General features: G+C 43.5%; 1 protein-coding gene across 1 annotated transcript in view; it reads right to left on the reverse strand.

Moving 5' to 3' along the window:
- SLC15A5 (solute carrier family 15 member 5) overlaps positions 1-24,158 on the reverse strand; it is a 54,578-nt gene that overhangs the window by 25,104 nt on the left and 5,316 nt on the right. The window contains exons 3-5 of the mRNA XM_070947791.1: positions 9,204-9,373; positions 4,941-5,161; positions 3,438-3,624 (exon numbers count right to left, since the gene is read on the reverse strand). Of these exons, the coding sequence (XP_070803892.1) occupies positions 3,438-3,624; positions 4,941-5,161; positions 9,204-9,373 (578 nt within the window). The remainder of the gene's footprint in view (positions 1-3,437; positions 3,625-4,940; positions 5,162-9,203; positions 9,374-24,158) is intronic.

Raw genomic sequence — 24,158 nt, forward strand, 5'->3', positions numbered from 1 at the left:
TTGGCAATTCAAGACCTGAGTGACATGGGACAGAGTGAGCTACCATCACCTGTCCCAGCTCCTGCCAACCTAGCAGTTCGAAAGCATGCAAATGCAAGAAGTTGAATAGGTACTGCATATCAGCATGCAGGAAGGTAGAAGCCTTCCGTGTTCTGTCGTATGATCTGTGCTGCGCCGTGATGTCATGCCAGTCACATGACTGTCAAAATACTTCTGGACGACGCTGGCTCTTTGGTTTTGGAGATGAATACTGCTCCCTAAAATCAGTCAAGACTAGCGGGGTAAAACCCACAGGGACCCCTTTATCTTTTACATCTATGAAGATTCTCAGTCATCCAGGCCATGGTGTTTTTTTCAAGAGGCAACTGGACTTTTCCTTGAAGACATTTTGCTTCTCATCCAAGAAGCTTCTTCCCTTCTGACTGAATGGTGGGAAATGGAAGGATTTATATTCTTGCAAGTCATCTGGTCATTATCATTCTTTCTGAGAGTTGTTGAGGCCACTTGGAGGTTTAGCTGTGCCCTCAGGGTCACATGAATAGTGCAAATGGGCGTGGAACTGCTGAAAGGACTCTGTTGTAAACAGGAGATAGGTAGTGTTGTATCCCTCTCCCTCTGTTGAGAGAGGGCTGTTCAATTTTAATGTAGAGAGCCTCTTTACCTTTTAACAAAAGAAAAAGGTGACCTAACTTGTTAGAAGCTGTACCATAGACAGCAAAAGAAAAATGCAGGGCAAGGAAGTCATGAGAGAACATAAACCTAGCCGTTTTATAGGACTTCACATCACCAAAACTAGATGTATTCCATTTCACAGTGCTAAAAGAACTGCTAGATATGATTTCAGGACCACTGACTTTAAGCTTTGAGAACTCCTGGAAGACAAGGGAAGTGCCAGAAGATTGGAGAACTGGCTTTGTAATTGGATTGGAAAGAAGCCAGTGATGGGATTCAGCCGGTTCGGGACGGTATGGGCGAACCAGTAGTTAAATTGTTGGCTGGCCTCCCTCCTCTCTCTGCCCCTTCCAGGAGTTCCTACGCACCCCATTTTGGCTCCCAGGTAAGTGCAGGGAGGCCTACTAGGCCCCAAACGGGGCGCAGGGGATGCGGTGCACCCCCCTGCGGCCCATTTTCACTCCCAGGAGGCTGCAGAGAGGCCTACTAGGCCCAAAATGAAATTGAGTTTGACATCCCTGGTCTACAGGTTAATCAATAAAGTGTCACTGAATGGGAAAAGGAAAAAGAAAGCTACAGAAATTGTCAGCTTGACCTGCTTAGCTTCCAAGTATGGACAGATATATGGATAGATTTAGAGGTGGGTTTCAGCAGGTTCTGACCAGTTCTGGAGAACCGGTAGCGGAAATTTTGAGTAGTTCGGAGAACCAGTAGTAAAAATTTTGACTGCCCCACCCCCATCTATTCTCTGCCTCCCAATTCCCAGCTGATCAGGAGGAAATGGGAATTTTGCGGTAACCTTCCCCTGGAGTGGGGTGCAAATGGAGATTTTACAGTATCCTTCCCCTGCCACGCCCACCAAGCCATGCCACACCCACCAAGCCACACCCACAGAACCGGTAGTAAAAAATAGATTTGATTTCTGACCTTTTACCATCTCTATCCAGTCCGAGATCCCTGCACAGTCAAAAGATTTCTCCTATCAGTTTTGATGGTAATGTTATGCACTTGCGGAAAGAGGTCTCTGGGTTTGGGACCTCATATGTCAATTGGTTTCTCTTAAGACCCTGATCTGATTTATGAGATTGCAATTAACTTCTGGATGTTTTATTGCTGGCTTTGGGCCATAAAAAGGGCACCTTCTTACTTGGATTATTCTATTTCGAATTTGCAAACAACAGTATAAAGTGGAGTGATATTTCTGCACATCATAAACTACTTTACAAATTGCCATGAGCGCTTTTAAAAAATTGACCAAATATATGCACAACAAATAAAATAATCATAATACTTTCTTAATGTGAAATATACATTGTTTAATCACCAGAAGTTATTTAATAAAGAAGCTCCCCTAATGATGCACAGCTACGAATGCACAAATACTAATATTGTCCTGTAATATTACTCAAGAGTCTCCATTATTATATATATATATTATTATTACTATTTGGATGCTAGTATTCTCAAAAGCAATAGTGTTTCTTTTATAAATACTGTATAAGCATTATTTGCATCTTTCTAAAAAAAAAGTATTTATGATAGATACACAGGTAGTCCACGACTTACAACTACAATGGAGCCCAACATTTCTGTTGCTAAGTGAGACAGTTTATGTGACCATGGGGATGCTGCAACGGTCATAAATGTGAAAAATGGTCATAAGCAGTGGTGAAATGTAAAATTTGTTACTACCGGTTCTGTGGATGTGGCTTGGCGGGGGGGGGGGGTAATATGACTGAGTGGGCATGGCCAACGTTTTTTGTTTTTGTTTTACTTTTAAAACCATTTTTTCTACAACCTCTTTGGCTGAGGTTTAAAGCCTCTGATGATCCCATCTGACTTGCCTGATCAGCAGAGGCTTTTTTTCCCTTTAAAAACATTTTTTCTATAACCTCTTCGGCCGAAGAGAGTTGTAGAAAAAATGCTTTTAAAAGCCTCTGATGATGCCAGCTCAGCCACGCGATCATCAGAGGCTTTTTTTAAACTTTTAAAAGCATTTTTTCGGCCAAAGAGGTTGTAGAAAAAATGCTTTTAAAATTAAAAAAAAAAGCCTCTGATGATTGCGCGGTTCGGCTGGGCAATGGGGGGGCAGGGATTTTTGCTACCGGTTCTCCGAACCACCCACCTCCATCGCTACCGGATCGGGTGATCCGGTCCGAACCGGGAGCATTTCACCCCTGGTAATAAGTCACTTTTTTCAGTGATGTTGCACCTTCAATTGGTCATTAAATGACTCTGTTGTATGTCGAGGACTACCTGTGTATAAAATCAGGAAAATAAGCAGATGTATAACACAGAATAGATTGTAATAAAGACATTTCCAAACATTATAAAATACACAAGGGAAAGAAAAAAAATAACATTGCAAGTAGTCCTTGTTTGAAGTTACAACAGCACCGGAGGAAAAAAGTGATTTATGACTGTTTTTCACACTTATAATTGTTGCAGCACCCCCATGGTCATGTGATCAAAATTCAGGCGCTTGTCCTGTATTCATGACAATTGCATTATCCCAGGGTCATGTGATCACATTTTGCGACCCTCCGATAAGCAAAGTCAATGAGGAAACTAGATTCACTTAACCATCTTGTTACTAACTTAATGACTGCAGTGATTCACTTAACCATTGTGACAAGAAAGGTCGTAAAATGGGGCAAAACTCACTTAACAACTGTCTTGCTCAGCAACAGTATTTTCTGGTTCGATTGTGATCGTAAGCCGAGGACTACCTGTAATAATTTGCACTAATTTTTTTTAGTACTCACCGATACAGATCGTAGGGTACCATCCACTCGTTTTGGCGTTCAACAAACAAGCATTGACACACTCCAGAAGGGGCGCCAGAATTAAAAATGGCAAGATACTTATTAAATTCATGGCGGCGATCGGCAAAAGGAATCCATTCAAATTCAGATTGGAATTCATTGTCTGTATATTATATCCAGATGGGATCTGAATAGGAAAAAGAAATGCTTTCGTCTAGTTGATGACTCGACTTCCTTCCAACTGATGGAAAAGTAAGAAAAGAAAGCGGGTTTTTTTTGTTGGTTGTTTACCTCCATTTTTGAAGGGATAACAGTAACAGAGTTGGAAGGGACCTTGGAGGTCATCTAGTCCAACCCCCTGCTCACGCAGGAGACCTGTACTAGGGATTCGAACCGCCAACCTTTCTGATTGACAAACTCAGTGTCTTAGCGACTGAGCCTCCTAGTCAGGTTAGACTAGGATATGTTGCAGAGGTGGGTTTCAGCAGGTTCTGACCAGTTCTGGAGAACCGGTAGTAAAAATTCTGGCTGGCCCCGCCCCCATCTATTCTCTGACTCCCAGAGAATACCTATCAGGAGGAAATGGGTATTTTGCAGTAACCTTTCCCTGGATTGGGGAGGGAATGGAGATTTTACAGTATCCTTCCCCTGGAGTGGGGTGGGAATGGAGATTTTACAGTATCCATCCTTTGCCACGCCCACCAAGTTGCGCCACCAAGCCATGCCATGCCCACCAAACCACACCCTCAGAACCGGTAGTAAAAAAATTTGGAACCCACCACTGATATGTTGCATGCTAAAATTAAAGTCACCTCCCGTATTGACTACTGCAATGCTCTCTACTTGGGGCTGCCCTTGAAGACCACTCGGAGGCTTCAGCTGGTACAGAATGCGGCCGCGCGGGTTGTGATGGGAGGGTCCCAATACTCCCATGTTACACCTCTCCTGCGCGATTTGCATTGGTTGCCGGTTGCCCTTCAGGTGAGATTCAAGGTGCTGGTGATTACCTATAAAGCCCTTCATGGCTTAGGCCCAGGATATCTGTCGGACCATCTGCAACCAACAACAGCTCCCCATCGCCCGGTGCGTTCCAACAGGAAGGGCCTACTCAGGGTGCCGTCTGCTAGACAATGTCGGCTGGCGACCCCCAGAAGTAGAGCTTTCTCTGTGGGGGCTCCCACCCTTTGGAATCAACTCCCCCTGGGGCTCCGGTTGGCCCCTGACCTTCGCACCTTCTGCCGCGAATTACAAACATGGCTGCTCAAACTGCCCAGCCTGGACTGATGGGGTTTGGATTATTTTAATATGTGTTTAATATGTATTTTTAACATGTTTTATCTGGTTTGATTTTAATTGTTGTGAGCCGCCCTGAGTCCTATGGAGATAGGGCGGCATACAAATCAAATAAATAATAAATAAAAATAAATAATAATAATAAAGGGACAAGAGTGTGTGTCTCAACCAAACCGAATCGAATTTAAAACAAAAGCATAATTAACTCACTTGCATAACACACAATCGATAAAGGATCTGGAAGGCAAATAAAGGAAAGAGACGGATGAGCAGTTTTGTGTTTTCCACTTGTGTTTCGGTGTAGTGGCCTCCATAGTTTTCCTTGGCGTGGTCCAGCCAGTTTGCCACGTTCCCACTGAAATAGCGGCATTGTACGCAACACACCTTCAATGCATTGAGGATTATGCCACAGACTGTCAACAGGCAGCTACCTAAGAACAAGACAGGGGCGTTAATAATCTACAACAGAGACTTTACAAGACCAAATATGCCTGCTATAGCAGCTGGCACTCCTCTCTGAAAGTTTTGGCAGATTTCAACTGGTGAAGAAATTAGGTCAGGGTTTGTGGCTCTAGTTGCCTAGAAATCTCTCTTCACCACAAAATCCAACTTAACAATTCAAAGGATTAAAGCAATAGGGCAGAAAATCTGCATTTTGCTAATTGTATTATAGAGTGGGGCCACTGTTAGTGACAACAGGAGTTGTTTGTAGACTGAAGTTCAGCACAGAAAAATTCAGTAAGTGCTGGTATTAACTGTATCCGTGATCTGCTACTTTAAAGTCCTTTTTCTTACTTGGACAGTTGGATCATCACTGAAAGCTGAGAGCTACACTCTTAAGCGAAGTGTCAGTACTATAACACCTATAGCCATTATGGTAGCCAAATCCAACTCTATGTGGCCTTCACGAATAGAATAGAGTAGAGTAGAGTAGAGTAGAGTAGAGTAGAGTAGAGTAGAGTAGAGTAGAGTAGAGTAGAGTAGAGTAGAGTAGGATAGGATAGGATAGGATAGGATAGGATAGGATAGGATAGGATAGAATAGAATAGAATAGAATAGAATAGAATAGAATAGAATAGAATAGAATAGAATAGAATAGAATAGAATAGAATAGAATAACAGAATTGGAAGGAACCTTGGAGGTCTTCTAGTCCAACCCCCTGCTTAGGCAGGAAACCCTACACCACTTCAGACAAATGGTTATCCAACATCTTCTTAAAAACTTCCAGTGTTGGAGCATTCACAACCTCTGCAGGCAAGTTGTTCCACTGATTAATTATTCTAACTGTCAGGAAATTTCTCCTTAGTTCTAAGTTGCTTCTCTCCTTGATTATTTATTTATTATTATTAATTCAATTTGTATGATGCCCCTCTCTGAAGACTCAGGGCAGCTCACAATGCATTTAAAATCATTATAAAAAACATTTAAAAATTAAAAACATTAAAACTCATTCACACCATTCATGGCCGGATCTCGCCGGATCGCAAGAGCGAGATCAACGGCCCCAGGCCTGCCGGAAAAGCCAGGTCTTCACCGCTTTTCGGAAGGCCAATTAGTTTCCACCCATTGCTTCTTGTCCTACCCTCAGGTGCTTTGGAGAATAGCTTGACTCCCTCTTCCTTGTGGCAGCCCCTGGAACACTGCTGTCATGTCTCCCTTAGTTCTTTTCATTAAACTAGACATACGCAGTTCTGCAGCCATTCTTGATATGTTTTAGCCTCCAGTCCCCTAATCATCTTTATTGCTCTTCTCTGCACTCTTTCTAGAGTCTAGAAAGTGGAGTCCAACATTAATTTTCAAAAAAAGAATGAAAATAGTTGAATGTTTGTATTCCCCTCCACACTTCTTGGGTGAGTTTGGTTGAGAATGACAAAATTTGATGTCTTCCCATGACTTATTAGGCAGGTTATCATGTGAGTTCATCCGATTTTATACCTTTTTTGCATCCATCATTAACATCCCAAAGGTGCTTTTTCAGGAGGCAACTGGACTTTCTTGTTTTTTCTTTGAAGATGTTTCGCTTCTCATCCAAGAAGCTTCTTCAGCTCTGACACAATGGTGGGGAATGGAAGATTTATCCTGTCAGACCTGAAGAAGCTTCTTGGATGAGAAGCGAAACGTCTTCAAGAAAAAAACAAGAAAGTCCAATTGCCTCCTGAAAAAGCACTTTTGGAATAACCATGACCTGGATGACTGAGAATCTCTATAGACATTCAGCCATCATAAAGTGAGTCACCATGATCCATTGTCCACAATGGGCATTTTTTTACTGGAAACGAGAAGTAAATGCTGGTTTCTGGCAAAAATCATTGGGAATCACAGTCATGTGATCACAGGCCGTAAAGTGAATTGGTTGCTGTGTGCCGGACCACAGGTTGGGGGGCAGCCATTGAAACTTTGAATTCCGGTCATAAATCAATCAATCAATCAATGGAACAGAAGTTTCCTTCAGAAATTGTGGGAGCTTCATCACTGGACGCTTTCAAGAGGAGACTGGATTGCCATCTGTCAGAAATGGTGTAGGGTCCCCTGCTTAGGCGGGGGGTGGAGCTAGATGACCTACAAGGTCCCTTTCAATTCTGATATTCTGTTCAAAAATAGCTCGGGGAAAGTCTCCTAAGTGGTCATAAGTCAAGGACTATCTGCAATAAGGAGCATGACTATATGTATTTCCAAAAGCGCACATAATATATACTGGAATGTTGGAACAAAACTGCAGGAATTGACTGAAGTATGTTTTCTAAGCAATATTCCTTTCCTACCTTTGTACCTTTTCCCCTTTAAATCTTGGCTCCTGTGTTCTCCCCTGACCTTGAGTTAATCTATGCTACTTAATTACAGTAGTTTAAAAGGCTATATGGCTCTCTAGATGATTCCCCCCAACCCTACCTCAATCTTTGGTCAACTGCCAATTGTCAAAATTATAGCCGAACAAAGACATGCAAATGAAATCCTTGCTTGACATATGCTGGGCCCACATATGAAAAAAAAAGAGAGAGAGAGAGAGAGAGAGAAAGACTTCTTTAAAATAGAACTTGGCAATTTCTTTAAGGTCACTTATGGACTTGAATTATTGGCTTGAGAGAGAATTCTAGCCAAGTCATTTGATTGGAAGAAGCTAAAATAAGGTTTTAAATCCAGCTATTTAGAAATGGGAGTAGCCCTGCTTGGAAATATTTATTTATTTATTTAATTTAGTTTGTCAAGCATGTATGAGAAAACAAGTGTAAGTATGAACATAACATATAAACATATAAGTATAAACAGGTATAAGTATATACATAGGAAATGAGTACAAATAAATGGGGACAGTAGGACAGGGACGGTAGGCACGCTGGTGCACTTATGCCTGCCCCCTTTACGGAATGGGGTGAGATCACGGTAGACAATTTAAGGTTGAAACTGTGAGGGTTTGAGGATGTAACAACAGTCAGATAGTGCATTCGAGGCATTGACCACTCTGTTGCTGAAGTCGTATTTTCTGTAATCGAGTTTGGAGCGGTTTACCTTAAGTTAGTATCTATTGTTTGCTCCTATATTATTGCAGTTGTAGCTGAAGTAGCCATTGACAAGTAGGATGTTGTAGCAGACAATTTTGTGTACTAAGCTTAGGTACACTGTAGGCAGTGTAGTTCTAGGTTGTTGAGGTCCAAAATTTCAAGCCTGGTGGCATAGGGAATTCTATTAGGAGCAGAGGAGTGGAGGACTCTTCTCGTGAAATATCTCTGGACTCGCTCAATTGTATTAATGTCCGTTATACAGTGTGGATCCAGGCAGATGAGCTGTATTCGAGAATTGGTCTGGCAAAGATTTTGTATGCCCTCGTTTGCAGTACAATGTTACTGGAGAAGAAGCTCCGCAAAATTAGGTTAACAGCTCTTAATGCCTTTTTGGCAATGTTGTTACAGTGAGCTCTGGGGTTTAGATCTTTTGAAATGAGTACTCCTAGGTCCTTGACTGGTCAAAATTGATTGGTCAAAAGAGGTATGAAAAGAGACAAAAAGCATCCCCAAGGAACAAAATTCATATCAGTCTACTGGGAAGATTAATGCAATCTAGCCCTTTTCTCAAGCCTCCAGGAGGGCGAAAACAGCCTCCCCAGGCTCCGGAGGACGTCTGGAGGCCGGAAACAGGCCCATTTCCAGCCTTCCCGAACTTCTGGTAGGCCCGTTTTTCGCCCTCCCTTAACCTCCGTGCACACCTTGCACTTACCTGCATCCAAAACGAGCTGCGTGGGGACTCCTGGGAGGGGCGGGGAGGGCGGGGCGAGACAGGAGTGGGATTTGGGGGTTCTCCGAACTGCACAGAATCTTTGCTAGAGGTTCTCCCGAACCCCTGCAACCCACCCCTGCCTATATGTGAAGCTTTAGGGGTGTTAGAGAATCCAAACTGGACAATCTTAAATGGCCAATATTGAAAGCCCAGGATGTTCTCCCACTTAATTTAATTATGTATATAACGTAACTGCTTACCTCTGGGGGGCTGGTAAATCATTTCACTACGTGCCATGTGAATTGTGATCAGTCCCATAAGGATGGAAACAAATGGAATAAGAAAACCCAGGTTTTGGGCCACCGACTGCTGGATGTATGAAATGCTGATGAAGACAATGGCTGAACTGAGACTGACCAACCAATAAAACCTGTAATAGGAAACGGCAACAATCATTATTTTTAGAGACAGATGAAAAAGAACTTTTATTTGTGAGAAGAAGCCGGTTCCTTTTAAAATGGAAGTCACAGTGCAATTCTGAAGACGATAAATCCAGGCCGATGCTCTTGCCTCACAATCAGGAGGTTATGAATTCGATCCTAGGTAGAGGCAGATGTTAGGGTCTCCTGCTTGCGCAGGGGGTTGGACTAGATGACCTGCAAGGTCCCTTCCAACTCTGTTAAATCTGTTTACTGTTTAGTATCCCAGGGTCACGTGATCCCCTTTTGCGACCTTCTCACAAGCAAAGTCAACGGGGAAGCCAGATTTGTTTAACAACCGTGTTGCTAATTGAAGAGCTGCAGTGATTCGCTTGACAAATGAGATGAGAAAAGTCATAAAATGGAGCAAACTCACTTAACAAATTTCTCACTTAACAACGTACATTGTTGTTGGGGCTCAATCGTGGTCGTAAGTCGAGGACTACCTGTATTCCCTAGTCCAGTGATGGCTAACCTTTTTGCTGTCGCGTGCCAAAAGTGGGGGGAACGTGGGGGGTCGTGGGTGCGGGTGCCCACATCCATAATTCAATGTGCCCGCCCTCCCGCGCACGTGACCCCCCCCCACACTTCCCCCTGCTTTTGGCACACGATGGCACGGTGGGCACGGTAGGCCCGTTTTTTCCCCCTCCCCAGGCTCCAGAGGCTTTCTAGGAGCCTGGGGAGGGCAAAAACAGCCTTCCCCATCCCCCCGGAGGCCTTCCGGAGGCCGGAAATAGCCAGTTTCCTGACTTCTGGTGGGACCGGAAGGCCTGAAAATCAGTTGGCTGGTATGTGCATGCGCGCTGGAGCTGAGCTAAGGCAACACTCGTGTGCCCACCAATATGGCTCCGCGTGCCACCTGTGGCACCCGTGCCATAGGTTCGCCATCAGGGCCCTAGTCTATCCTGGTGGAGAACAAGCCCACTACGATTTTCACATGACAATTACTCCACCAAGGATTTTTGCCAGGTGGCCTTCATTGGACCTCTGTTGGATTTTTTAAATTTTTTTTTATCACAATGACAGACATAATTCAAAAGTGGTTTTTAAAACCCCGGTAATTTTAGATCAAGAGCATTTCAGGGACTCCAAAGGTCAAGGCAGAATCTTTGTATGCTGGAAGACGAGAGACTGGGGGAATCCCCCAGTGGGTATTAACACTGAACTAAACTATCTTTCATCTTGTTAGAGCAGAATGGCAGCGGCTGAGTCAGAGGCATATAACTGCCTAATGGGCCAAAGAGAATACAGACAGCAGTTGAAGAATGGAATAATGATAGATCCAACTGGAGTGAATTGAGAAGTAGAAATAAAATCAACTTGTAACCATTGCAGCCAATTCTACCTGGGACAAACTTCACATCCATTAAAAACCAGGATCCATGAACACTGGCTGGCAGTCAAGTGCCCCCAATCCCAAATCCTGAATCCCAAATCCTTAACCTCTATCGACATCGCCACCAAACAGCACCACTTCGATAGGAGCAACACAAAAATCATCGGTCACGCTACCCCCCCCACCATGCTCGTGAGTTCATCGAAGCCTGGCACCACAGGGTGGGCTTCAGATCCTTTAGCAACAGGTTCGCTGCCCCGTTGCTGGGTGGGCGTAGCCATGGTGGGCATGGCCTAGTCGTCCACCTGCACCATGGTGGGGAGCGTTTTTTGCCCTCCCCAGGCTCCGGGGGCTTTCCTTGAGCCTCCGGGAGGGCATAAACAGTTTCCATTGGGATCCGGAGGCTGGAAACAGGCCTATTTCCAGACTTCTGGAAGCTCGCGCGCGTTGCGAACCGGTAGTATGCTCATGCCAATGTATCCTGACCCGTTCTGCTTTCCTGGACTTCGTGTGTGCCCATTGGGCTTGATTACCTAGTGACTCTTGCTGTGCTGAGCTTGGAATCCAAACATGCTTAATGGGAGTACTTTCTGAGGACCTGTTTCGGGGGTTTGAATAAACACCTGTAGAACTCTTGCTGTATGTACGTCAGAGGTCAGTTTCAGCAGGTTCTGACCAGTTCTGGAGAACAGGTAGCGGAAATTTTGAGTAGTTTGGAGAACCAGTAAATACCACCTCTGACTGGCCCCACCCCCATCTATTCTCTGCTTCCCAAGTCCCAGCTGATCGGGAGGAAATGGGGATTTTGCAGTAACCTTCCCCTGGAGTGGGGAGGGAATGGAGATTTTGCAGTATCCTTCCCCTGGAGTGGGGAGGGAATGGAGATTTTACGGTATCCTTCCCCTGCCACACCCACCAAGCCATGCCACGCCCACCAAGCCACACCCACAGAACCGGTAGTAAAAAATTTTTGAAACCCACCACTGACGTGTGTGTATGTGTGTGTGAGGAGAGCGGAGCAACCCACACAGAAGAAATAATGGTGCAATATAAATCTGCAGAGTGGCTAGGCCACTGGAAATCTACTTTATGAAGAATTGCAATTGTGTACCTTAGTGCTATTCACATTAACTGGCAAAAAGCACATAGTTTCAGAGGAGGGCATTTCCCAGTTTTACCTGGAGAAGTCATAAATCGAATCTAAGTCCATCTGCATGCATAGATTCTGTCCTACTCTTTGAGTTATCACTCTTTGGGGCCTCCTCAGTTTACACGTAAATGCAACTCCAGATTGTCCCAGAGGTGTGAGATCCACATAGGGCAGATTTATGTACTATTATATGAGGGATCACAACTTCCCCCTCTCAGATTATGGATTAATTTGCTCAAACTTTCAATCTCACAAAGATAGGGATTTGTTAACTCACCGAACATTTCTATTTACAGATAATGGGGAATGAGTAGCTCAGATAAGCATTAAAACATAGAATTGTTACACATGTATTTTAGGCACAGAGAAACACAGGTAAGTGCTCTTTCATTTAGTATCTTGAGTAGTATATCCATCCTTAGCAGGAACAGAAATTAAAATTCACTAACCATTGTAGGAAGTTAGCACCCACCCCTCTCCTAGAAAAATGAAATATTCTAGGAAGTATTAAAAAGGCAGAATATTATACTTCCCTGGATGAGAAGTGGAGAAACATGTTTTTTAGGCAGGAAGCAGACTCACTCTTAATAACCCACACCCACACCCTCAATAGCCCACAGCAGATGTCAGCACTTAAGAGATAAAGAGATAGCTAGATCCATTCATAAGCAAATGCCCCCACCCAAGATCCAACAAAGATAGAATTAGCCTTCTACCCATCTAGCAACAGAACTCACCACATGGCACCTAGGGAGATTGCATCACCCAGCAAGGCTCAACCAAGCCTGGGATTCAAAAGACAACCTACAAAGTCACCCCTGCATGGCCCCATGGAAGTCTGACAACCAATCAGAATACAAGCTCAAATTCAAAGCCCAACCAAGGGTATAAATCAGTGGTGGGTTTCAATTTTTTTTACTATCGGTTCTGTGGGTGTGGCTTTGTGGGCATGGCATAGCTTTGTGGCTGTGGCTTTGTGGACATGGCAGGGGAAGGATACTGTAAAATCTCCATTCCCTCCCCACTCCAGGGGAAGGTTACTGCAAAATCCCCATTTCCTCCCAATCAGCTGGGACTTGGGAGGCAGAGAATAGATGGGGGTGGGGCCAGTCAGCATTTTTACTACCGGTTCTCCGAACTACTCAAAATTTCTGCTACCGGTTCTCCAGAACCGGTCAGAACCTGCTGAAACCCACCTCTGGTATAAATCTCTCTCTTTCTCTCTCTCTCTCACCCATGTATCTTTTTTGCCCAGGACCTCAAAACCATGTGGTCCTGTGCTACCATTAAACCATCATTTCAAGCAGTCTCCATGTTTCCAGTGTCTTTCTCCCCACTTGGAACTGAATCCAGATGGACATTTCTTCCATTACCGTGGAAGAGAAGGTGATAAAGGAAAAATAATATAAACGGCTACAAAAATATTGTGCGCCTGAGTCAAAAAGGATCATCTTTGTTCCAGAGCATTTACAGTCATATATCTTGAAGAAAATGCATGGTGGTTTTTTCAACCTTGGCCACTTTAAGATGGGTGGACTTCAACTCCCAGAATTCCCCAGCCAGCATCCATCTTAAAGTGGTCAAGACTGAGAAATGTTAGTCTGACTCTACATTTTAATTCTCACAGAGATTTTTTTTTTTTAAAAAAATGGATACTGCTTTCCCTTTTTGAGTTTAGAATTCAAATCAGAATAAAGTCAACAGATCTCAAGGGGAGACAATTCATAATGATTAGAGGTATTGTATTAGAGGTATTGTAGCAGTTTGTTTGGTGACGGTTTGTTTGGTGACGGTTTGAACTAACAACAGCGCTGAAAAAAGTGACTTATGACCAGTGGTGGGTTCCCTCTGGTTCAGCCCGGTTCCACGGAGCTGGTAGCGGTGATATGACGTCACCGACCCGGTTCTGCCCCACCCCACCCCGCGTTATTCTTACCTTTTATTTGGCCCCACCCCCAATCTATTGCTGCCTCCTGAGTCCCAGCTGATGGGCTATAAGGAAAAAAAACTTTAAATTCTTGCCACGGGGCTTCAAAGGGCTGCCCTATAGCTGATCAGTGGTAAAAGGCAGTTTGGTGGTAGACCGGTGCCTCCAAAAAACAAATGAGTAGACCAATACAGCTCTGCAAGCAGTTAAAAGCCCGGTAGACCAGTACCTCTGCTAAATCATAAAGAATTGTCACATGACCATCAAGCCACGCTCACAAAATAAGCCACGTCCACAGAACCGGTAGTAAAAAAATTTAGAACCCAACCCTGCTTATTTATTTTTTTTAATTTGATTTATATGCCGCCCTTCTCCGGAGACTCAGGGCGGTTTACAATGCGTTAAGCAATAGCCTTCATCCTTTTGTATATTTATACAAAGTCAGCTTATTGCCCCTACAAACTGGGTCCTCAATTTACCTACCTTAGAAAGGATGGAAGGCTGAGTCAACCTTGAGCCTGGCGAGATTCGAACCTACAGTAATTGCAGACAGCTGGTGTTAATCACAATGCTATCAGTCTGCTGAGCCACCAGGCCCGTTATGACCATTTTTCACACTTATGACCCTTGCAGCATCCCCATGGTCACATGATCAAAGCTCAGATGGTTTGCAACTGGTTCATATTTATGTACATTTGTGTCCCAGGGTCATGCGATCACCTTTTGCCACCTTCTGACAAGCAGACTCAATGGGGAAGTCAGATTCACTTAACAACCGTGTCACTAACTTAACAAGTGCAGTCATTCACTTAACAACCGTAGCAAGAAAGGCCGTAAAATTGGGGAAAACTCACTTAAAAACTATCTCACTCAGCAATGGAAATGTTCGGCCCAATTATGGTCATAAACCAAGGACTACCTATAGTCAAAAAACAAACAAACAAACACCCCAAATGGAACAACTGAGTATCTAGTTTCTTTTAACAAGACTGCACTCAACCTACGTATCCAACCGCTGCTGATTTGTACTGATTTTCCATTCACCTGCTACCAATTTGCAATCTAACAGTTGTAGCGTTACATGATTAAACACACACACACACACACACACACACACACACAAATCCATTTGCTAAGGTAGGCCATAAGGAATCTCAATTGGGTACCAGATTGAGGGAGTAAGCTAGCAACTCACACAAAGTGCAACTTTTTTAGAACTGTTGATTTCCCGCTAGCTAAACATTTGATCCACTCCCATTTCCTAACAGGGGGCTTCTTTCGTTCCAATTAATATCATATATATTCACATCCCAGCTATTATCTGGTTGTTGCTTGGTTAGAAGGAAATAATGATGTCTCCAAGTGAAGCTGTGAGCAATTAAGGTATACCCAGAATAGGGACCTCAGAAGACAAGAGGTTAGATTAATAGTGCCTTGCAAGTAAGTGCAGGGGCCCCCAAAACTCAAAGCAATTACATGTTTTCTAAAAAGTCAAATTCAACATAGGCTGGATCTTCTTCCCTCCTTCCTCTCATTTAGAGACACACATCCTCTTCAAGAAATAAAAGAAGAGCCGGGAAAGTGCCAGTGGTAATGCCTGGCTAAAGGAGGGTGGAGGAAAAAAAATACACAACGGTTAGATTCACAGATTGCACTAAACTATCATGCGTGATGGGGTTATAACCAGGGGTAAAATCCAGCAGGTTCTGACAGGTTCTGACGAACCAGTAGTGGAAATTTTGAGCAGTTCGGAGAACCGGCAGCGGAAATTTTGAGTAGTTCAGAGAACCGGCAAATACCACCTTCTGGCTGGCCCCAGAGTGGGGTGGGAATGGAGATTTTGCAGTATCCTTCCCCTGCCACGCCCACCAAGCCACTCCCACCAAGCCACACCATGCCCACAGAACTGGTAGTAAAAAAAATTGAATTTCACCACTGGTTTTAACAGAATATAACAGAATAACAGAGTTGGAAGGGACCTTTGAGGTCTTCTAGTCTTTCCTATACCATTTCAGACAAATGGCTGTGCAATCTCTTCTCAAAAACCTCCAGTGATGGAGCACCCACAACTTCAGGAGGCAAATCGTTCCCCTGATTAATTGTTCTGTCAAAATATTTGTCCTAAGTTCTAGGTTGCTTCTCTCCTTGCTTATAGTTTCCCTCAAACATGCAAAACATCAAACCTACTGAATTAGTTTTGTATTCACTTAATGTGTTGTATGAAGCCAGGATTTGTGGCACCATTTATAAACGGTATTTCTTTTATTACATTCGTAGTCTCCTCCAATCGCTGTCAACGCTGGGTAGCTCACAAGAAAACAACAATGCAAATAAAGTGTATTCAATCTAAAAGTCCAGAAACAACTGTTCAGAAGTCCCAAACAAACTGAGGAGTCCCTCATCCAACCTGACCCATTGAGAACCATGTTTAAACAAACCGTCCTTTCATGTGATATGCTGTAAAAGGGTCATAAAGGTAAAGGTTCCCCTCGCAGATATGTGCTAGTCGTTCCCGACTCTAGGGGGCAGTGCTCATCTCCGTTTCAAAGCCAAAGAGCCAGCGCCGTCCAAAGACGTCTCCGTGGTCATGTGGTCGGCATGACTAAACGCCAAAGGTGCACGGAACGCTGTTACCTTCCCATCAAAGGTGGCCCCTATTTTTCTACTTGCATTTTTTACCTGCTTTCAAACTGCTAGGTTGGCAGAAGTTGGGACAAGTAACGGGAGCTCATCCCATTACGCGGCACTAGGGATTCGAACCTCTGAACTGCCGACCTTTCATCTTAGCCACTGAGCCACCACATCCCAAAATGGTAATAAAATGGGGCAAAACTCATTTAATACCTCTCTTACTTAGCAAGAGAAATTTTGGTCTCAGTTGTCATTGTAAGGACTACCTGTGTCACTTTTTAAGATCCTTCATCGTTGAACACAAACAAGCCAGGTTTCAATAGAATTGTGAAGTTTGCTCCTTTTGAAAGACAGGTATCTTTCTTCTTTACATCCTGTCATCCTAAGAAATAGCCCACTGGTGAAATCCAAATAATTTTACTACCGATTCTGTGGGTATGGCTTGGTGGGCGTGGCTTGGTGGGCATGGCAGGGGAAGGATACTGCAAAATCTTCATTCCCACCCCACTCCAAGGGAAGGATACTACAAGATTCCCATTCCCTCCCCACTCCTGGGGGAAGGATATTGCAAAATTATCATTCCCACCCCACTCTGGGGCCAGCCAGAGGTGGCAGTTGCCGGTTCTCTGAACTACTCAAAATTTCCACTACCGGTTCTCCAGAACCTGCTGGATTTCACCCCTGAAATAGCCCTTTAAGAAGCGATGTCCGAGCTTGTGTTTTTTTTTCACCCTTCTTCTACTCTCCTTTCCTTACATTTTTAAGTTTAATCAGCTCCAAGGAAGGATTACAAACCTCTGTAAATGGTTTGTGGAGAGATGGTCTTCCCTAAATAAACCTACATCATTTATGGCCAATGAAGCTGACTGGAAATAGATTTAGGTGAAATACTTCTCAACACAGCATATAATTAATCTGTGGGATTCATTACTCAAGACATACTTATGGCCAAGTAATGGGGATGGCTTTAAAAGGGGTTTGTATACTTTCATTTCCTGACTGCTCTTTAGAAGGCCAGATCCTGAAGATGAAACTCAAATACTTTGGCCACCTAATGAGAAGGAAGGACTCACTGGAGAAGAGCCTAATGCTGGGAAAGATTGAGAGCAAAAGAAGAAAAGGATGACAGAGAATGAGGTGGCTGGATGGAGTCACTGAAGTGGTAGGCGTGAGCTTAAGTGGACTTCAGAGGATGGTAGAGGACAGGAAGGCCTGGAGGAATGTTGTCCATGGGGTCGCAATGGGTTGGAAACGACTTTGCAACTAACAACAACAACATACTTTCATGCAGGATAGGTCTATCTGAAACTAACAGTTTTGGAGACTATATGCTATCTCCATGTTTGGGGCAATATGCCTCATGTCAGTTTCAGGGGAACAATACAAGGAGAAGATCAGGGTGCAGGACTATTTTGATAGGGTGGTTCATGAACAGTAATGCAAGCATCTGCAATACCTTCCAAAATGCAAGAGAGACCTCAATTGAGAGGGCCACCCAAAATAGAAAGGGGTTCCAGGAGCCACAGAGAAGATGTTGGTGGACTGTAAGGTGACTAACTTTTTTACAATGAAAGGAGGACATGTGCGTGTGTACTGTGTCGTGTTTCGGTAAGAAGTAAACAAAACCACTTGCGCGCAGCGCACTCTCTCAAAACAATTCTCCTGTGCAGAGCGCATGTATCTCATAATTGCGTCTCGCCACATTGTACCGAGCCTTGACGAATCATCATGTCCAGAAGTGGGTTCTACTTACCTTTACTACCAGTTCGCAGCAGAGCCACGCGCGCTCTTCTGTGCAAGCGCAGAAGTTTTGATGAAGTCGGAGTCGGTGGGCGGAGCCTCCCGCTGGTTTTACTACCGGTTCTCTAGAACCGGTGCGAACCGGGGGCAACCCATGTCAAATACAAATACGTCACATCACACGCAATGGATCGGATCGGCATCGATCGAATACGGAGATTTACAGATTAGTTTTCAAATATCGAAAAGGAGGACATGTAGGAGGACACTGTTCGAGAGAGGACAGAACTTACAAAAGAAGGACTGTCCTCCCTAAAGGAGGACGATTGGTCACCTTAGGACTGTCCTGTTTGAACCCCAATGTAAGAGATGCAAGTCAGGGAAAGATTACTTCAGATGACAAGAATACAGGGATGGGATGGGATGTGTGTGTGTCAAAGATGTAGCTTTATTTGGCTAGTCTTATTGCTATGAAGAGAGACAGTTTGGTATAGTGATTAAAGTACCAGGTTAGCTATCTGGAGACCATGAGTTCTAGTCCCAATTTAGGCACAAAACCAATTGAGTGACCTTGGGTCACTTACTCGCTCTCAGACCTAGGAAGAAGAAGCAATGCCAAACCATTTCTTAAAACCCCCAGCAGTCACTGGGAGCCAACACTGACACAAAGCACCGAAAGAAAAAAAAATACAGGTAGTCCTCCACTTGTGACCATTCATTTAACAACTGTTCAAAGTTACGAAGGTGCTGAAAAAAGTTACAACTTACAACTGGTCCTTGCACTTACGATTCTTAAGAGTATCCCTGCAGTCATGTGATCATAATTTGGGGCCTTGGCAACGGACATGTATTTAAAACAATTGCAGCATCCTGGGGTTGCATGATCGCCATTTTCGGACTTCACAAGGTGCTTCCAACAAGCAAAGTCAGTGGGGGAAACTGGATTTGCTTTGCTTAATGACCACAGAGAAAAGGCCATAAAATTGGGCAGAACTCATTTAATGATTGCATCGTGTAGCCACAGAGGTTCTGGTCCCAATTGTGGTTATAAGTCAAAGACTACCTGTATTACAATTAGTGTATTACAGTATTTTCCTTCCTTCCTTCCTTCCTTCCTTCCTTCCTTCCTTCCTTCCTTCCTTCCTTCCTTCCTTCCTTCCTTCCTTCCTTCCTTCCTTCCCTTCCCTTCCCTTCCCTTCCCTTCCCTTCCCTTCCCTTCCCTTCCCTCCCTCCCCATCCATCCATCCATCTATCCATCCTTACAAAAATTCATTTTCTCACCTGACTTTCTCCAACTAGTCTAAACTCCTACAACACCCTGCTCAGATTACCTCACGGATCTATTTTATAAAAATTAATCTTTTCTTTTGTAATCAACGCTAGGAAATGTCACTTTGATTAAATAACCCACCTTCTCCTGAATTACTAGGACTGCAGTACAATAAATTCTCCTGAGCAACCATTTAGATGGATCTTCAGCCTTAATTCTCTGGAGTCTTATTTAATCAAAATGATGTTGCTAATTAAGGATTAAAACCCAGAATTGAATTTTTTAAAAAGGAAGGCTTTTCTCTTTCATTCTCTCTCTTTTGTGTAGGTCAAGGAGGAAGAATTTGCTGGGAAGAACCAAACAATATTTTTTCCCTTCGGTAAAGCTGCAATATTTAGGAACGGGACTTCTTCCAAAAGGAGAGGTGTCAAAGTAATTGGGGGGAGGGGGTTGGTGGAGGAGAATAAAGAAGCTAAACTCAGTAAAACCATTCTCCAAGGAAACAAAAAGTAGCACATTCTCATTGAAGCTTTCATTCTCAATAATAAAATGTATTCAGCTTCATTAAAGCACATTTTCTAAGTTTCTGTGCTCCTCTCCCAAATTCACCATGGGAAAGAGCTCAGTGTTGAGATTGGGTCACATCTGAAACTACTGTAGGAATGGTGCTTTTTTCCCATGTTATTGAGATGATCTTCTGAATTTTGTTAGAGGATAATCTATACCTGAGGGGAGAAATTTCCTTTGTGACACCCCTCCATTTCTGAAAGTGATGCAAAACATACATTTCAAACAAAACAGTCAGCCATGAGCCTTTACAAGCATGTACAGTGGGCTCAATATCTAAGGGGCTGCCAGAAAGAATTCTCCAAAGCACCTGAGGGTAGAACAAGAAGCAATGGGTAGAAACTAATCAGGGAGAGAAGCAACCTAGAACTAAGGAGAAATTTCCCGACAGTGAGAACAATTAATCAGTGGAACGACTTGCCTCCAGAAGTTGTTGCTGTTTCAACACTGGAGGTATTTAAGAAGAGATTGGACAACAATTTCTCTGAAATAGTTATAGGGCCGTGATGGCGAATCTATGGCACGCATTCCACAGGTGGCACATGGAGCCATATCGGTGGGCACACGAGCGTTGCCCTAGGTCAGCTCCGGTGCGCATGCATGTGCTGGGCAGCTGCTTTTCGGGCCTTCCGGGCCCACCGGAAGTTGGGAAACAGGCTGTTTCCGACCTCCGGAGGGCCTCCGAGGGGGGAGAGGGGGAGGCAGTTTTTGCCCTCCCCAGGCTCCTAGAAAGCCTCTGGAGCCTGGAGAGGGCGAAAAACAGGCTACCGGGCTCACCGTGCCATCACGTATCAAAAGCAGGGGGGGCACACGCATGTGCGGGGGGGGCGGGACGCACTGAATTATGGGTGTGGGCACGCGTGCGCGTGTCCCCCACACACTCCCCCTGCTTTTGGCACATGATGGAAAAATGATTAGCCATCACTGTTATAGGGTTTCCTGCTTGAGCAGGGGTTTGGACGAGAAGACCTCCAAGGTCCCTTGCAAAACTCTTGTTATTCTATTACTCAATTGTCTTATGTGAATACTTCTCCTCCTCCATATTTACATGTGTGGAATTGGAGATGTTGCTTAAGACATTGCTACCAAATAATATCAATGCTGACTTTTGCCTTCCTGTTTAATCCAAAAAGAAGATCAGACTATCAGTTTTACAACGTCTACTTTGTGAGGTCCAGGATGCTCTCTGAGCTTGGATGTTTTCTTGTAGATGTTTCATGACCAACTAACTAAGTGGCATCATCAGTGATGTTACCTAGTTGGGTTACAGTAGTTGGGTAATGAAATGTCTACAACAAAACAACAAAGCTCAGGGAGCATCAAGGACCCTACAGTTCAACCCTCTGCTACGGTTGCAGGAATTGAGTATGTCTAGTTTGATGAAAAGAAGGACTAGGGGTGACATGATAGCAGTGTTCCAATATCTCAGGGGCTGCCACATAGAAGAAGGGGTCAACCTATTCTCCAAAGCACCTGAAGGCAGGACAAGAAGCAATGGATGGAAACTAATCAAGGAGAGAAGTAACCTAAAATTAAGGAGGAACTTCCTGACAGTTTAAACAATTAACTAGTGGAACGATTTGCTTCCAGAAGTTGTGGATGCTCCAGCAATGAAAATTTTTAAGAAGAGATTGGACAACCATTTGTAATAATATAATATATGTGGCTATTTGCATAGTTTTGTATTTATTCATTTGTCATGTTTATGTAGTGTATATTGTAGGAGGTGCCACTTTGAGAGCTGCATGCAACAAAATTTCATTTTAATGTATGCCGATTAGTGTACATTCAACGTGACAATAAAGTTATTCTATCTATCAATCTATTTGTCCAGAATTATATAAGGTCTCCTGCAGAGGTGGGTTTCAGCAGGTTCTGACCAGTTCTGGAGAACCGGTAGCGGAAATTTTGAGTAGTTCGGAGAACCGGTAGTAAAAATTCTGACTGGCCCCGCCCCCCATCTATTCTCTGCCTCCCAAGTCCCAGCTGATTGGGAGGAAATGGGGATTTTGCAGTAACCTTCTTCTGGATTGGGGTGGGAATGGAGATTTTACCCCTATCACGCCCAACAAGCCACGCCCAACAAGCCATTCCACACCCAACAAGCCACACCCACAGAACCAGTAATAAAATTTTTTGAAACCCACCACTGGTTTCCTGCCTGAGCTGTGGGTTGGAGTAGAATACCTCCAAGGTCCCTTCCAACTCCGTTATTCTGTTATTCTTCTATTGCACATTTTTTTTCTGATGTTGAAGTTTGCTATTCCAGTTCTGCTGTTGGCACCACATCTGGTCACCTCAATTGTTATCTCTCACTGATGAAAATTTATCAAGTTGCATCCGATTTGTGTGCTTTAAAAAAAAAAAAGCACCCAAGAAAGAAAAAGAAAAGCAGTTTTTGATTTACACCCCAACAATATTCTGAGAGGCTATTCTGAAGTGAGAACTTGCCTTTGTTAACAAGACTCCTAATGAAGGGAGATAAAAATAAATAAAGATCCTCATTAGCTCCAGACCTTTGAAGAGAAGAAAGGTAGTAAAAATTAGATCCTTCCAGTTAGGAAGGATCTTTAGGCTTCCTGCTTCCAACATATCCAAGCCAGAAAAAAAGTTTTACAAACTCCTATTTCTTCTCCTTGGTCCAGAAGTTAATTAACATTCATGAACTCAATAACCAGGGGTGGTATTCACTTACCTTCGCTACCGGTTTGCAAATGTGAGCGCGCGCAAGCACAGAGCGTCAAAAACGGGACGTGATGACGTCTGGGTGGGTGGAGCCTCCCGCAACCGCCGTTATCGGTTTGCCTGAACCGGATAGAACCGGCTAAATACCACCACTGTCAATAACTGCAAACTTTACTGAAGTCCAATATTTCTTTTCCTCTCCCTTACAAGTTGTTCTCAGTTCTGCTTTTAGGCCATTCTTAACCTTCCTTTTTACCGCTTTTTCTCAAACAAGCCTTGCCTTGGCTATTCTCTTGTTCAGTAACTCCTCCGTTTCCAAAAATAGATATACACCTTTGCTAGGAAAACCATAGATGCGATTTTATAGCTCAACTCTCTCCTACAAACATTATTTTCACGAGTCTTTCTGCAGAGAAGAACCGTAGACATTCCCCAGATGAACTTCCTTCAAATGCTCTAACTTGCAATAAAAACATTTTAGAACTTTAAAATTAAATGTTCTTCAATTAACTGGAATTGCTCTGTGAAGGTTTCGGTCACAGCTAAACATATCCAACCAACCACCCATTTCGCATTAAATATATGACTGAGCTTTGCTAACCATTGTGCTTTTTACATCTTTTCTGTTTATTGCACTTGTGGGATTTTAAAATTTTTGTTTCAGTGTAAAACAAAGTATGAAGGTAACCATCATCTATGGTGTCTAGATCACAAGCCCCACTTGGTATTTGGTGTCTAGTTCTGGATGCCAAAATTTAAAATCCAAGTTAAAAAAAAAGAGTTTCTTCAGAGGAGGCCTGCATGATGGTGAGAAACAAAGTCTTGTGTGGATTGATGAAAGGAAACTGATAATAATGACATTTATACACTGCCCAGCTCCCAGCAATAAATGGGCCATTTACAAAATGTGTTGAAAACAAGAAAACTTAACACAAGTCAAAATGAAGAGTAAAGATGGCAAGGATGATAAAACCAGATCGGAACATTCACACAATCGAAAGGGGTCTTTTCAGTCACCCTTGGCAAAGTCCTGGAAGAAGAATAAGGTCTCCCAGTTCCTTTTGAAACACAGATGAGTCTGTCATCTCCACCTCTATAACTGTCTGATTTGGTTCTACAACCCAACAAGACAGACACAGACTTCAGAGGATAGTTAGAACTGCAGAAAAAACAATGGCTACCAACCTGCCTTCCATTGAGGACCTCTATACTACACGATTCAAAAAGAGGGCTGTGAAAATATTTACAGACCCCTCACATCCTGGACATAAATTGTTTCAACTCCTACCCTCAAAACGATGCTATAGAACACTGCGCACAACTAGACAAAAGAACAGTTTTTTCTCCGAACGCCATCACTCTGCTAAACAAATAATTCCCTCAACACTGTCAAACTATTCACTAAGTCTGCACTACTATTAATCTTCTCA

This window comes from Pituophis catenifer, unplaced genomic scaffold (assembly GCF_029215685.1).
Source record: "Pituophis catenifer annectens isolate HBS135680 unplaced genomic scaffold, rPitCat1.0.hap2 SCAF_7, whole genome shotgun sequence".
In the NCBI taxonomy this organism is placed as follows: domain Eukaryota; kingdom Metazoa; phylum Chordata; class Lepidosauria; order Squamata; family Colubridae; genus Pituophis; species Pituophis catenifer.